The sequence below is a fragment of the Pygoscelis adeliae genome, unplaced genomic scaffold (genome assembly GCF_000699105.1).
Source record: "Pygoscelis adeliae isolate BGI_AS28 unplaced genomic scaffold, ASM69910v1 Scaffold220, whole genome shotgun sequence".
Taxonomy (NCBI): domain Eukaryota; kingdom Metazoa; phylum Chordata; class Aves; order Sphenisciformes; family Spheniscidae; genus Pygoscelis; species Pygoscelis adeliae.
Genome location: NW_008824049.1, coordinates 2,568,875 through 2,584,103, shown reverse-complemented (window position 1 = coordinate 2,584,103; position 15,229 = coordinate 2,568,875). Strand labels below are relative to the sequence as shown.

At 41.4% G+C, this 15,229-nt stretch overlaps 2 protein-coding genes across 2 annotated transcripts in view; both read left to right on the top strand.

The window, feature by feature from the left end:
- Window positions 1-6,552, top strand: part of TNFSF10 (tumor necrosis factor (ligand) superfamily, member 10) — a gene marked incomplete at its 5' end in the record, with an annotated part of 7,868 nt that extends 1,316 nt beyond the window's left edge. Inside the window, 4 exons of the mRNA XM_009333604.1 lie at window positions 2,654-2,806; window positions 4,369-4,411; window positions 5,152-5,271; window positions 5,989-6,552. Of these exons, the coding sequence (XP_009331879.1) occupies window positions 2,654-2,806; window positions 4,369-4,411; window positions 5,152-5,271; window positions 5,989-6,434 (762 nt within the window). The remainder of the gene's footprint in view (window positions 1-2,653; window positions 2,807-4,368; window positions 4,412-5,151; window positions 5,272-5,988) is intronic.
- Window positions 6,553-14,625: 8,073 nt separating this feature from the next.
- GHSR (growth hormone secretagogue receptor) overlaps window positions 14,626-15,229 on the top strand; it is a 5,219-nt gene continuing 4,615 nt past the window's right edge. The window contains exons 1-2 of the mRNA XM_009333603.1: window positions 14,626-14,755; window positions 14,815-15,037. Of these exons, the coding sequence (XP_009331878.1) occupies window positions 14,626-14,755; window positions 14,815-15,037 (353 nt within the window). The remainder of the gene's footprint in view (window positions 14,756-14,814; window positions 15,038-15,229) is intronic.

The window sequence follows — 15,229 nt, the reverse complement described above, 5'->3', positions numbered from 1 at the left end:
CCCATATTTGGTGAAATGGGGGAGTCACAGAGACGTGTTGATTTTATGAAATCAGGTTGCATAGTACCGATAATGAAGAAAAACATCTAAATGCATTCTCGTCTCTTCATGCATACGGTTCAGAGTCCTTTGCTAACAAGCTTGCCAATCTAAGTAATTAATAACCACACTTATCTTTCCCTTCCTTTTATTCAAATATGTACACCTGGGACACAACCACATCTAGTGATACTCGCCCAAAATACAATTCACTGTTTCTGAAGAATAACAAGCCTGCATTTGGTGTGAAAAGCTAAATCTGCCCACACTGAAGTTCTGCTGGGCTACAAAGTAAGGTTGCTGGCTCTGGAGGGGGTACCTTAAGCATGTATTTTTGCATGTGCCATCTGGTGCACAATAAACAAGGAAAAAGCTTATCTAGAAACACAGTCTGCTACCCCACATCCACATGGTGCATGTGGAATAAATCTCAGAAGATAAACTGCAAATTTTGTCTGCCCATTTTTTTCTTCCCTTTGTTGTTCACAAGGTCTGCATTTCTACACCTTCACCAAATTACTATGGCTGCACAGACTGCAGGTATTTTTATCTTTACAAGAAGAATAACATATAACTAGCAGGTTTTTTTTCTCTGCAGCTGTAGTAATCTGAGTAGGACTACAAATACGACCATTTGTTTAACAGTTTTGCTATGGGAGGAAGTGCTGAGACACGAGCACAATAAAGTTCATTATGCTTCAGGATACAGGGCTGTAAGGAAAGTATCCTCAGACTTCCTTCTGTTTCGAAAACATAGTCCATGCACTACGCCTAGAATAGGAGAGAAGCTTTACAAGATAGGGTTCCTGCAGGACTTCTGTCCTCAAAAACTTAAAAAGTGCTACAGATAAACCTCATTTGAGTAAGTCTTACAACACCCCCATGCCTTACTTTCTCTACCCATAAAACAGAAATAGCAGTCCTTCAGTACCATAGGGTGCTGATACAAGGTTGCATTCCCTGAGGATGTATGCCAGGTAAGGAAAAGGCAGAAGCGCAGCACTGTTTGCTTCCAGATTGGAGGGCAAAGCTCAGAGGTGAGCTGTAGCAGGTCTGGTAAGAGAATAAACTAATATCTCATCTGCTCGCTTCTTTTTTTTTGAACTCATCAAACTACTTTGTTATAGAAGCTAGTATAGTTAAAACTGTCAGAGCCCTTAGTTTTAAGTGCGTTTTTACCTTAATAAGCACATAATTTTAATCACTTTAAGTGAGTTCTTGAAACAAGAAACCTGATTTAAGAATATCACTGTACTTCTCAGCAAGGACACGGAAACCTTCACAGACACTTATAGTGATGGCCCCATTTCGCTTTGATGCCTGCAAAGTACAGAATCATTTCAAGTATTAGATGAAGCTCAGTAGAGTCTGCTGTGGCAAACTGAAGCTGCTGTTCAACCCAGTAGGACTTGCAGGGTAGTATGGGCGAATTTTCCTAATCCTCCTGGAGCATGGAATCTCTTCCTGAACGCCTTTGTTTTCTGACAGGCAGGAAAAGCATGGGAGTGTGAAGGAGGAGGTGACTCCATTTGTTGCTTTCAATACCCCAGCCTCAAGGACAGCTGAAACTGGTACTTGTAGAATAAATGTATCTGTTTAGCAAACCAAACTTCTTTAACACAAGAAGAGTGACATTTAAATGTTACAAGAAGTCCATCTGAATGTTTTGCATGTTTATTGCTGATTGCTGTTTCGTCCAAGTTCCTGTAGTACTTTCCTGGCACAAGCCTTACCAGTCTTTATAGCTGATGCAGCAGCAATCGAGTTCAAAGCAAACAGGAGCTGATCTCTGCTGGCATTTGCTGGAGGCAGCGCAGGTTATGTGCTCTTACATTAAACAACAGCGCCAGCTGGAGTTGTGTGTGTCGCCGCGCCCTGGCCCTGCGGAGGCAGCGGGGCTCTGGAGGAGCTTTCCGCTGTGATACAAACTCTCCCAGCCAGATGCCCTTGGAGGCAACAGGAGTTTTGCCACTCTCTTCAAACTCATTTCTCTTTATCGGAAGAAAGTGTGCTTTCTCTATGACTAGGGTATAGACACAGGCCCATGTCACAAGCATTCAGCATTATAATTTTATTTGGACCCAGATGTCATTTCTGTTGTCTGGGCTTTGTTCTGGGCTATTAGGTCAAATACAGTTACAGAGAGACACCAGACTGGATGTGGGGAGGCTATGGTATGGATATATATCAACGAAAGCCTGGACTGTAAGTGGCATTGGCTGAAAAGACAGAATGGAAAGTACTTTTAAGGTCTGGTATTTGATTTTGTCCTTAATAATTTGTGAAGAAAAATCCCTTGTGCAAAAGAAATGTTTTTAATGCAGAACTAGAGAAACTAAAGAATTCACAACATTAGTGATTTGGGTATTGAATTTATGTCTGTGGAGATAATGTAGGTATATTTTTGCATATTAGGTATGCCATCATAGTTAAATAAATATGTAAAATCAGGATTAACTACTCCGGCTGTCTATATACTCATAACTTGCACCGTACTAGCAAATGCTTTAAAGAAAAGAGTGTTCCTAAGCGCAGTGAATGTAGTGACATACCACAACTGAATATCTGCAAGCACATCACAGGTGAAAAATCCTGGCTTTCCCTTCTGCTGCAGCTCCAGGACACATACTCCAAGAGCGGCATTGCTTGTCTCACCGGGGAGGAAATCGGAAATTTCATCCAAAACTTGGATCTAATTGAAAACGAAGACAGAGCGGCTGATCCCTGCTGGCAAGTAAAGTGGCACCTGGGAAAGTTAATTAAAAAGGTATTTGGGAACTGACACGCTGAAACAGTGGCGCTTGGTGATATTACTATTCAAAAAATCCTAATAGCAGAATAAAGGGGGGCTCTCGGATTGTGTTACTGCAAAGCAAAAGTCAAGCCACAGCTTCAGCTGCAGAGTGCTTGCACTGAAGCCAAAAAAAATCCTGACAGTGGTTTGACTAGATTCAGGAAATAATAAAGCAGAGACAATCAGGTTTTACTAAGCTAATTTCAGTGATAGGTTGGCTTATCTGAAATACCTCAGGGTAGAAGTGCTTGACTCGAACTTGTTTTCTGCCTGACCGTACAGACCATAGTGCTATCAGAGGTGTCACTCCCGCTTTGGAAACACAGGGAGACTGGCATGAGAAAATGAGATGAAATGTAGCACGGGGAGAGGTAAAAAGGTGCCTGAGGAATGGTCTAGTCATGAACTGTGTAATGTATTAGGGGAGGAAAGAGCGAGTGAGCACACAGCATCGGGCACAGCACCTTCCCTGCTCAGCATTCAGAGAACACCATCTCCTGCATGACTTACACACAATACATATAATTTTGGCTACAGAGAAGAAAATAAGCCTGACTGAAAAATCAGAAAGGCTAAAATCTTCTGGAATGGTTTTCAAAATGCCATCTCCAGCACATAAAAAAGCGCATCCATAAAAATTCACTTCTGGCTGAGACTTACCTGGCAAATCTTGCAGCCCAAAATAGATCCTCTATTTGTATTCAGAGATCTCAGCTCCTTCAGTGGAAGTTCTGCCAGTGAAGTCCCTGAAACTTCTGCATAAAGTATTTAGTGGATGTTTACACATCTAATATACCTACTAGCTCCCTGATTGCTTAAAAAAAGATAGCCTGGGTGCCAGAAATAATAATAAATGATAATGATAAGGACAATGATGATGATGATGATGATGATAATAATAATAGTAGATGGACGGCTAGATAGGTAAGTAGAAATGTGGCAGGGCAGAACCCATCAGTAAGTGGCAATACAGGGCCCATGTTAGTCACCCAGGGTGACTAACCACCAGGTAAATCATCTGAAACCATCAGCTTGCTGCAGCACCATCAGTAACCAAACTAGTTCATTTCAGCCATCAGCAAACAGTTATAAAGAAGGGGAATGCACAAAGTAAGAGATGCTGGCTTAAGAGCTTAGGTAGGTAGATAGGTAGAGGTATAAAAAGAAATGAAATTTAATTTCCCAGAGCCAAGATCCCACAGAAGTGCACACTGCCAGGTATACTGCAAACAGAAGCTGACACTTGTACACTGTATCTCTTCTTAGGTAAGAAGAGCACGAGGGTCAAATTTTCCAGTAGACTTAAAGCCCAGATGGCTGAGCTCTCTTGAAAACGTTTTCCCACATATTTCGTTACATAAAAGATGTAAATGTGGAAGTGCTTGGTTACCACAAATTAATAGGCTTTTTTTTATTTGCTTGTTGATCAAATCCAGAACACCCTTTATTTATGAGTTTGAGAAAGGAGTGTCTTTTTCCTGCACCTATCAGTTTCTGCTGACAAACTAATTTGTTTTCTATGTGTTTGTTGGCAGATGATGTCAAGAAGCTACGAGGAAAACATATCTGCAGTCAACGGTATATAATAATTTTATTATCTGTGGCAAAAAGGAGCTGCTAGTGACACCTGATGTGTAGCGGCTCAAGGAATTTTTTAGAAGTGCAGCAACCAGCAACTAAGATCTTGTACAGTTACAAAGTTCTTCGGCAGCAAGTTATTGAAAAATGATTACTTATTACTAGAAGGCAAATTTTCAGGAGCCAGAAATATGGTCAAGTGGTTAGAGCAAGGTAGCCAAGGTGGATGCAGAGGACTCAGCTTCTAGACCTCAGTCCCACAGTGTTATGGGGACATTTAAGCAGTCTGCTCTCCTGGGAACAAGCAGCACTGAACTGCTGTATGGATAGATTGATTAAGGAATAGCTCTGCTGAAGCTCGTACAGCTCCAAACATGTTGAGCAAAAGCATTACGATCTCCGAGTGGAAATTCAGAGTAAAGATTATGAATACTTAACCATAAAAGATACTGATCATGAATGTAAAAATCTGGTACTATGGGTTATTTTAAGTTGTCTATTAGTCATTTTGGGGTGGGGGGAGGAGAAAAAGGAGAACAGAGAGGTATATAAAGACATTTTAAGGAGAGCTAGAGCAAAAGAGAAATTTGAGCCTTATTAGCCAGTATATGGCATTCTTATGATTTAGTCAATTAGAAAAAAAAGACATACGTATTCCTTAAAATCAGGTCAAAAGGGACAGACATGCTTTCTAACATTCTCGCTTCTAATGTGAGGTTCCTTTTCTGGTCTTTCCTTAGCTGAAAGAGCCCTGATGCTGTCGCACACCGATGGGCAGCAGCCACCGCGCAGTCCCATCAACAGGATCGCGGCGCATCTGACGGGCAACAGCAATAGGAAGAATTCCCTGTCCCCACGCAGTAAGGAAAAACCTTTGAAAACAGTTAAAGATCACAGAACTTACTCTCTCCTTGCTAGCCTGATGCTTACATACACTTTCTAATACTCACATTGAGTTAACAGTAAGAAACAAATAATAAAAAAGTCTTCTTGTCCCAGACAATGTTTTTTTCAGCTAATTCTTGCAGAACAGGGAGAAAGCCCACCCCCTCTGGGCACCTCACTAACTTTTCTTCTGGAACCTTCATTAGGGGAAAAAAAATAAATATTCTTCTTCCTAATGTTAAGTTTTCCTCTTTTGTTTCCTCTAATTTCCTTCTGTTAGTTGTGTGAGTCCCAGCTGCTATGGTGACAGACCTATTAGAAATGCGAGACAGAGACAGGAGAGGCTTGACATTCAGGCCATATTAATGAAAGGCTTGGGAGGGTTTCTACGGCTTTAGAGGGTCTCGGACACAAATAGATATTTTAACTTTATTACTAAGTAACAACATGGTGATTTTCCTCTTATTTGGGAGAACAAAAAATAAAAATAAAAGTAGTTCATGTCAATTCCTACATAGAGCTAAACAGCTTACATCTGGACCTTCAAATTGTTTTGAGAATGGACCTAATGAGCTGCTGGGAAGAGCAGGTTTCCTTACTTCATTATGAAAAAACAGTCTCCCCGACTAGCAGACACCTGGCTTCACTACCTGGCTTTTAATTTAACATTTTCTCTCTTTTTTCTCAAGTAGATTCCTTGCCCAGAAGAGGGAACGGACAAAAAATATACAACTGGGAATCATCAAGGAAAGGCCACTCTTTCTTGTACAACGTGGAGCTGAGAAATGGCGAGTTAGTGATACCCCAAACTGGGTTTTATTACATCTACTCACAAACTTATTTTCGTTTCCGTGAAAACGAGAACGAGGATTCAGATTTGTTGGCACAAATTAGGAACCCCAAACAGCTTGTCCAGTATGTTTACAAACTGACTAATTACCCAGAGCCCATTTTGCTCATGAAAAGTGCAAGAACAAGCTGCTGGTCTAAAAAGGCAGAATATGGACTTTACTCCATCTACCAAGGTGGTGTGTTTCAGCTGAAAAGAGAGGACAGGATTTTTGTTTCTGTCAGTAATGGTGACATAGTTGACATGGACAAAGAAGCAAGTTTTTTTGGAGCCTTTATGATAGGTTAAAAGATGTAAATCATGCTCCAAAGGAGCCAGTCTTCATAGTCGGGACCAGCTTAAAATTCTAGAAAATAGGGGATAATAAGCAAACACTGTAGCAATACCGACAATACCAGACTCCCCTTTCTCAGCTCACTCAGCGTGAGGTCCGACCGTGCCAGGAAGGCGCAGCAGCAGCTGGCTGCAGCTGCGGATGGCGATGCTTTGTGCAGGCATGGGCACCACGGCTTGCTGCCCAGCCAGGCTGGCGACGTGCGAGGATTTCACATGCCACAGATGATACCTTCGGCCAGCACCCCAGGCAGGTAAGCGCTCACCACCACCTCCACAGAGATGCTCCACACCAGCTCAGCCACGGCAGGTGAGATGGAGGATGCTCCGGGTCTGGTTTCTTGAGGCTGAGACTGGACATCAAATTTTATTCGTGGCCTCCATTGGGACCCCATCTTGAATATCTCAGCTCCTGTAAGGAGCCTTTGCAAGTACTGCTTCCTGGATGCCCGTGGAATTACTCTGCAAGTTTTTGTTTGAATCTGAATTTTACAAAAGTGAAAGGCCGTCAGAAACTCAAACTGCACATCTTCATCTCATCTAACAAAGCACTTAAGCACCTAATTAATTTTAAGCACACGAACAGTCTGACTAAATCAGGGTATTTACATGCTTGAAATTAAATATGTGCTTAAGCATTTTTCAGGATCGTGGCTTGAGTAAACACATTAGTCTGTCTTAATAAGGGTATTGTACATAAAAACAGCTGCTGAAATGGCACAGAAGAGGTTTTGAAATCAATGAGTATTTTGATCAGCACATTATGATAGTGCCTATTTACTTAATTGCTGTGCTGCAAAGATTTCACCAGGCTTCCAATAGATTCAGTAATGTAGTTGCTGTTACACTTGTTGACAGCAAGTACTTGATCCAGAAAAAAGGTGTTTTTCTGTAAATACTGAATTCTGTTAGGCATTTGCCACGAATTAAGCATGACATGGTTCTTCCATGTTTATTTCTACTGGCCTGTATTTGGTAGGATGTAATGCAGAATAACACACCCCGATGACTAATACTTCAAGGAAAACATACACAACTATCTGTACTTAAACAAGAGCTGCAATTTGGGTAATGCTGTTTTGATTTTTATTTTATTTTTAGGAATTGGTGGAAAATTTTCATAACTTTTTTTAAAATAGTAATTTTTTTTAAAACTGGCCACTATATTTTTTAACTCTATGAGTAGGACTATTTTATTTAAAAAAAAAAAATAAAGGAAAAAAAAAGCTTTGCAAGTGTAAGCTGTGTGGACTAGATCCACAGCAAAAGTCAGGTAGCATAAATCAGCACATCCACAGCATTGTCAGTGGAGCAATACCAATTTGCACCATGAACACATTTTGTCCAGGTTCAGGGAAAACAGTGGGGAAAAGAAGGTGAAAGTGAAAAAAAAATTGGAGGGAAAGGAAGGCAGTTGTTCTGCAAATGTTACTTTACGTCAACAGAATGATGCCAGCAGAAAATCTGCTTGTCTGTTTTTTCAATACGCTAAGGTTGCCGTGGGAACCCTCACAATGACCTCTACATTCTGGTAATTAAACCATTGTACAGCCCTTGTATATGGGCCTCATAAGTAAACATGCATCATTCATCTTACTACTTTGTCAACAGGAGGAAATGAATAGACACAAGCCCCTGCATTTATTTTGTCCTTCAGAAAAGCAGTTACGTTGGTTCACTTAAATACCTGTGTTTGAGCAGCAGAAGAATTTCAGGAATACCCTCCTTTTGTCAGGTTAGGGCAAAGGAACACACTGCCATAAGCCTAAAATGATGATTTTTAACTTTCGTCTGCTGTTTTAACGTAGCATCACATATGCCGTTTTCAGTGGTAATCAAATAGGTGAAATTCTTCATCGTTTAATGGAACACTTTGGTTTGCCCCATTCTCAAATCATCTGTTTGAACAGAGAACACAAAATATTTCTACAGTTTTCTTTCTGATTTCAGAATTTAATTCAGAAATTTTCTGCCTGCCAGAAAAGGCTAGGGAGAACAAAGCCATTCCCTACATATCTGGATGTCTGCTGTATTAGAGAAATGAGTTTTGTAAGTTCTTGCAAATGGACCGGACTTTTTGATCTCACCACAGGATTGACCCATGTTATCAGATTTGAGGGGTTTTTTAGCAATTTATTAGAGTAGAAAGTTGGGGGTTTTTTTAGAATTGCTATTTGTATTTATCTTATTTGAAAGAAAATTTATTTGAACTGTGAAAAAGTATTTTGGATTTACTGGTGGCAGCTTAGAGTCAGAAACCCTCCCTATGGCTAAGAAGCGATTTGTGTAATGTAGGAGTCATGGCTGCTAGAAAGGACTGGAAGGAAACCGTGGGGAACGCCACAAACTCACAGCTGATGCTAAGACAAACTATTACACACAGATTTTTTTGCTCTATGTTCTCTCCTCAACTCTCAATATACAACCCCATGCCCACTGTCGCTTGGGGAATGCTCCCTGGCATTACCTTCCTTTTTTATCTAAATGTACATATTCTTGGTCTCTGCATGCAGAGCATATCGCAACAGGGTTCACGCCAAATAATCGTATTTTATTTCTGAATAATCCAAAAGCATGCTTGCCAGATATTATCTTGGGGGGAGATTTTCAAGCAATATCAGACAGGACACATTTGAAGATGAATGGAAAGAAATAGCAACTTCTGTTTGTACATTTGCACCCTGAATCATACTTTTCATCTCACTTTATGTTGAATGGCGAATGTAGCAAATTTTTATTTGTGGATGTAGGTTGCGGTAACATGTAAATTTTGTAATTTTTCTACATGCATTTTATATAAAACATTTTCAGTAAATAGTTATTTAGTCTTGCGGTGATTATTGGTGTCATCCTATGGCTTCCATAACAACAACCCTGTCTGAAATAATTTCTCTGACATTGGTTGGTATCAGTCATAATCCATTAAATGCCACAAACGGTTGCAATGCAAAGGACATAATGCAAACCACTGAGCAATGCCATATTGTGTAATGCCATATAACTGGCTTCCAGACCCTAGTTGGTGAACAGCATCTGGAAGCAGTACACTGAAGAAATCACTGAAAATGATCTCATGACCAGAGACTAGAAAACACTGAGCACTTCCCTTGAGGTTCTTCTTATGTTCCTGTGCTTTGGCAATTATTTAAAGCACTGGGAAATCTATTTAGTAGGAAAACATCTCATCCTTACCCATTACGAAACTACAGTAGAAGATGTATTGAATTCAGAGGGACAAGAACCATTTACACAGATGTTGTAAAGCAGCAGTAAACTGGAGATCCCCTAATGTCGAAAACAAATGCACTCCCTGCCCCAAAAGCAAACAGGGGTTATTGTTTGGTCTATTCACTCCACTTCTAAAATTTGCCCCAACCAAAAAAAGGTACGAAACCCAAGCAAACAATGGAAACTCAACAAGACATGAAGGCATCATCTAACCTGACCCCCAGCCCTGAGATGGGAGAGGGGGTGGTTTCGTCCTGCATGTGCAGAGAAGGGCTACAGCTGGAGCAGCAGCAATGTGCCACAGCAGGGCACCAGTTGCTCCTGGGGGACAAACCCCCAGGAACATTGGCCCCACCTTAGCCACTCCAAGGGCTATTTCACCTCTGTGTGTCTCCTTTTGACATTGCCTTCTCTTAGCAGTTCCCAATATTATCTTGTTCTCACTGTTCTGGGCTCTGGCAGACCCCCACATCGCTGTTTTACGCACTGCACATCTATGTGATTAACAAAAGGATGCTTGCCTCCCTAATGGACTCATAATCTAAATACATTTAGCCCGGTGTTTGTGTTAGGCTTTATTTGGAACAGATGGGCATGCCTCAAGCCTCGGGAATCAGATGAGTAGGTCTGTGTGTGCGGCTCTCCCCATCCACACTGAGACCCACTGGAACCAGTATGCCATCACCAGGGAGGAGCAGCCCCCGCAACCGCAGCCCCAACTTGCAGGCATGCCCACAGGTTTTAAAAAGAAATTATTCCTTTCATAGAGACTGCTTTTATTTCAGCAGAGGGTTCTCTCTCTTCTGGTGTTTCCATGGGAAAGAGGACATGCCAGCTAACTGCCTTTTATTGTACCTTTCATTACTTCATAGAAACGGACTTCTATTTTCTGCCTCTTTTTGCCTTAGTAAATGTAATTATTATTGTTTGTATTGCAGCAGTATTCACTGCCCAAGCAGGATCAGGGAAGCATTTGTTGTACTCCATGCAAACAGTTAAAAAGACGGATTCAGAAGACACTGAGATTTTGAGATTCATAATTTTAGTCTTCAAATTACATCTAAATATTAGGGTCTAAGAAAAGACTGAATGTAATGATCAACATAACATAAATAAGCACACTCAAAGACAAGATCTCATTCATCCCTCCAAGGCACCTTGTGCCATTCAGTAGCAGAAATGGAAGATAGATTAAGATGTCATTGGTTCTGATCCAATTTTCACAGGTTGAGGGTTTTTTTGTGTAGAGTTACAGGGAAGTTTATAGCATTTTTCATCGGAGTCATGCAAAATTTGGTTCTCCATAACTTTTCTATTAACAGACTGAAATTGCATGCTATGTCACATGTTAAAAATCATTAATTTTCCTGTGATTACCAGGGTACCACAGTTAACTGCCTGACCACCACATCACTGCTGCTTTGTAATACCACGCCTTTTCCTGAGACATTCCTAATCCGAACCTGTATAGACATTTCCATTAATTTCTTCTGAAAGTTTTAGAGGTGACGTCAAGTTGGGACACTGGGTCATGACAGAAATGCTGTCAAACTGCTTGTGGTCAGTGAGACAGGGCTGTGGCTTATGGCAGAAGCCTCTCAGTTTAAGCAGCTTCCCATTTTTATGGGCTGTTCTACCAGACTTAATATAAATCACACTCCTTGTCTTTGATGCACTTAATACTTTTGCACTGAACACATCATGTATATAACGCTCACAGCATTAGCAAACATGAGAGAATCCAAAGTTATTCAAACTGCCTTTCAGAAACCTGGAATTTAAACACAGTAGACTCCAAGGCACAAATTCCTCCTCAAGATATTTTCGATTTTGTTTGATTGTGAATTCTTCAGCTCGTGGCATTCTCAATTTGTATTGAGTCATGGGTATTTAGCCCGTATAACTACTGGGTGAAGACAAAGTGGATTAACGGCAGATTTGCTGGTGAACTGAGCCAAGTTATCACTCCCCATTTAACATGAGATAGAAGTATCAACAAGAAAGTATGACTGGGAATAATTAACTATGCAATCCCATCCTGCGTGTTCTGGCACTAACAGAACTCAAATCATAATGGATATTAATAAACACATGTAAATCGGGTGAACATCTCCATCCAAAGCCAGGACAGCTTTGAGTCAAAACCTGCAGATCTTCTTTAGAAAGAATGTCCAATGGTATTCAAAAAATGCGGGATACATCTACTACTCTCATGCCAGAAATTATTTAATAAATACTCTGTACTTTTAACCCAGAGCAAACATACCTGTGACCGATGAACCAGGTTCTCTCTCTACTTGGTGAACAAGTCAAACGAAGAGGGACGTTAAGGCCCAGGGTGTGACCTAGCGGCACAATGAGCTGCAGCACAGCAAAAAGCTAAGTCTGAAACGGATGCCTTTGAGTTAGGGGCGTTAGAGCACAGCTTGGCTGATTAATAAACTAGCACTATTGTGAAGTCTGCTTGCAGATGTTTGCTGCCTATAAACAACTGTAAAGTCGCTTGAGCACATTCTGAGGTTTACGTTATTAAGCTGGATCACCACTATTTCATCAGTGCTACTCACTGATGATAGTTGCTAAACTGTAACCTTTGAAAGCATACACCAGATGCTACCTTCTGTTCTTAAAATACATTTATAATAAAAGTCAAAACATCTTCTGCCCCCGGATATAATAAAAAAACTGCATTTGCTTTTCTGTGAATTGTTGGAACTGCATCATTTTTAAATGGGAGATCTCTTCCTTGAAGTCTGTTTTCCATTTTCATCATCTCTCCACAATAAAACCATAATCATTCTATACTCAAAGCCTTCAGATATTTCCATGACAACAAACAATGGTAGAAACAAGAATTAAAACTTTATTGGATGAGAAGAAAATGGAAAGAATGGAACACAGGAGAGAGATTTCAGAACTCCATAAATACAAACTCTCTTCTACCTTATCTGCAGTGCTCAACACAGCTTTACAGCTACTGAAGAGAAGCACCAATATTTTAAGAGTTCCATGAAAGGTAAGTGTCCATTATAATGCGCTTTTAAAAAATTATTTTTTGAATATCTGTTTTGTTCATACATCCAGTTAGTGGATAAAACTGTGAATGAAAAGTACTTAACTTCTGCCTCTTTCTATTTCTCTCATCCCAATAACATCAGTGACTTCAATCGTTTCTGCAGTTGTTAAGGCAACATAAAAGTACTGTTATTGCAGCTGAGGGCAAGTAGGCAGCTTTCTGGAGCCTAAAGCCACCTGCCCTCACAGCTCTTATATCACCACTATCTTCACCACTGTCCTTCAGCATATGGAAAGCAGAAGCAGGAATTCATTACTGTGCAAAGTTTGTGCGATGTCAATTCTTTATATCCCATCAAAATTTGGCCTGCAATTGCCAAGGAAATCAGAAAGAATCAGAAAACTGGAGCTGCTTTCCTTCTCTCTCAGCTGACTTGTTTTCTGGCCCTCACCCCATGAAGGAAAAGCAGCCAGAGAAGCCCTTGACTCATGATACCCTTTAAACAAGAAGGGGATCGATGTTCCTGGATTCAAAGCACAACTGCCATTTCTGATCCAAGTGGCTCATCACTCAGCACATCAAATTCCCAATGAATTACGTGTTAATTCATTGCATTACAAGCTCAAGCTGTCCGGAGTATATAAATCTGGTGCTACCTCACTTTTGGCTATTTGATTTTGCTACACACACCTCTCAGTTCAAGTATTATTTTAATAAGGAACAATTTCTTCTCTGAAAAAAATGAAAGAACGCTTTTCTCTCCCTGGGGAAAGGGAAATGGTCATTTTTGACAAGATACAGCTCAGCAAAAACTGGAAGAATTTCATGAGAATGAAGGATCCTCTCTACACAGAAAAGTCACATTTATAGCTTCAGGCCATTTTCTCTGCCAAATATCAACATCCTGCAGCTAATGCCACTGGTCTGAGAATTTATCAGGAAAAAAAAAGAATGAAATAATTCTTTATAATAATACAAAGTATTTGGCAGCCTAAATACAGAGGCAGTTACCAGCTTCTCCATAATACAATGCAATGTCATTCAAATTAGACTGGACACAAAATTGTAATATGAAATAACTGTACATTGGTGGCATACAGCCCATGATTTTTCTTTAGAATCTTATAAAACAATTATATAGGCAGCTGGATAAACAAAGTGAGAAGCACATTAGGCTCTTTCTTATTTTCAACAGCAATTAACGTGTAGCCATCCCCCATAAAATTTAGCAAGTTTTGAGTAACTTGCCACAAAACTGTCTCATGCAGGAATGATGAATACTGGTTCCAATGAAACTGCAAAAATGTATCATCCAAATTAGGATACGGACAAGGCACTAAGGCTAACGCTTGTGTTATTACAGAAAGTGCTCATCTGAAAACAGGCACATTCAGAGGCACAGGCAGAGTAACACAGCATTGTGTCAGGCCACGCTTGTGCTCTATCCTTAAATAAAGCTCTGCAGCTATGAAATAGCAATGCTAGCACATGGTGTACACACATATGTGAGCGCACCCTGGAAAAACAGCGTAAAACTGTTTCTCAGCTGAATTAAGCTAGATGCCAACGTGGATTCAGAGCGCTGGTCACCACCTGAGAGGTAGGGTACAAGGCAAGGGGTGCAGTCCCTCTAGATAGAAAGACAGGAGTGAAAAAAGATTGTGCTGTAGCACACTCTCTCTGACACTTTGCAGGGACAAGTTGGAAAGGAGGAGAGATATCCCCTTTCCAGGTGTGCTGGGGGGTCACTTTACTGTCCCTGAGCTCACCTTGGGCTGCTTCCGTCTCATTTCTTCTTGGGTACAACATTATCCTTTAGTGGTACGTAGGAGTCTGCAGCTGGGGAAACACACAGTTATAATGCGTGTGTCTGCAAAGGGCAGAGCGTAGGACAGCAGAAACATGCCGAATCAAAATTTAATTGTGGATAAATCATATAGAAGGGGTGATTACTGCGGCTTCACTGAACTGGAGCCTTCCCGTGCTCCTGCCAAGATCCAAGGGCAGAGCAAAGATACAAAACGAGGAGACGGTAATCGCAGCCGCACCTGTATTTCTACACCCAGCACTACGTCTCCACGTGCCCTGTAGGACTGCGTATCCCTGAACATCAGCGGTTTGATACGCACGGAGAAAGAACGCTTACACTACCGACAGAAGGAAGTTTCCTCTGTTCAAAGAGCACAGCCGCCCTCTGCAACAGCGACAAGTGGGAACCGCACCTGCCCGGCGCAGCCGAGCAGGCGGGAGCGGTGCAGGCAGCCAGAACCGGACTGATGGCAGGCAGGGAGCGCCTGGCCGGCGCTGCCTGCAGGTGAGAAACGCCGGAGGTGAAACCCTCCTGCGCCGGGGGACTTGGGAAGAAACTTTAGCAGATGATGCCGGTAGGGATTTTGCAGCCGCCCGGGGTTTGCGTTGCGGGGCTGAGCTAGTTCTTCGCCCTGCGGCGCCGGACCCGCAGCAGAGCCCCGGGGCAGCGCGGGGCCGCTCCGCGCCCGCGGAGCCA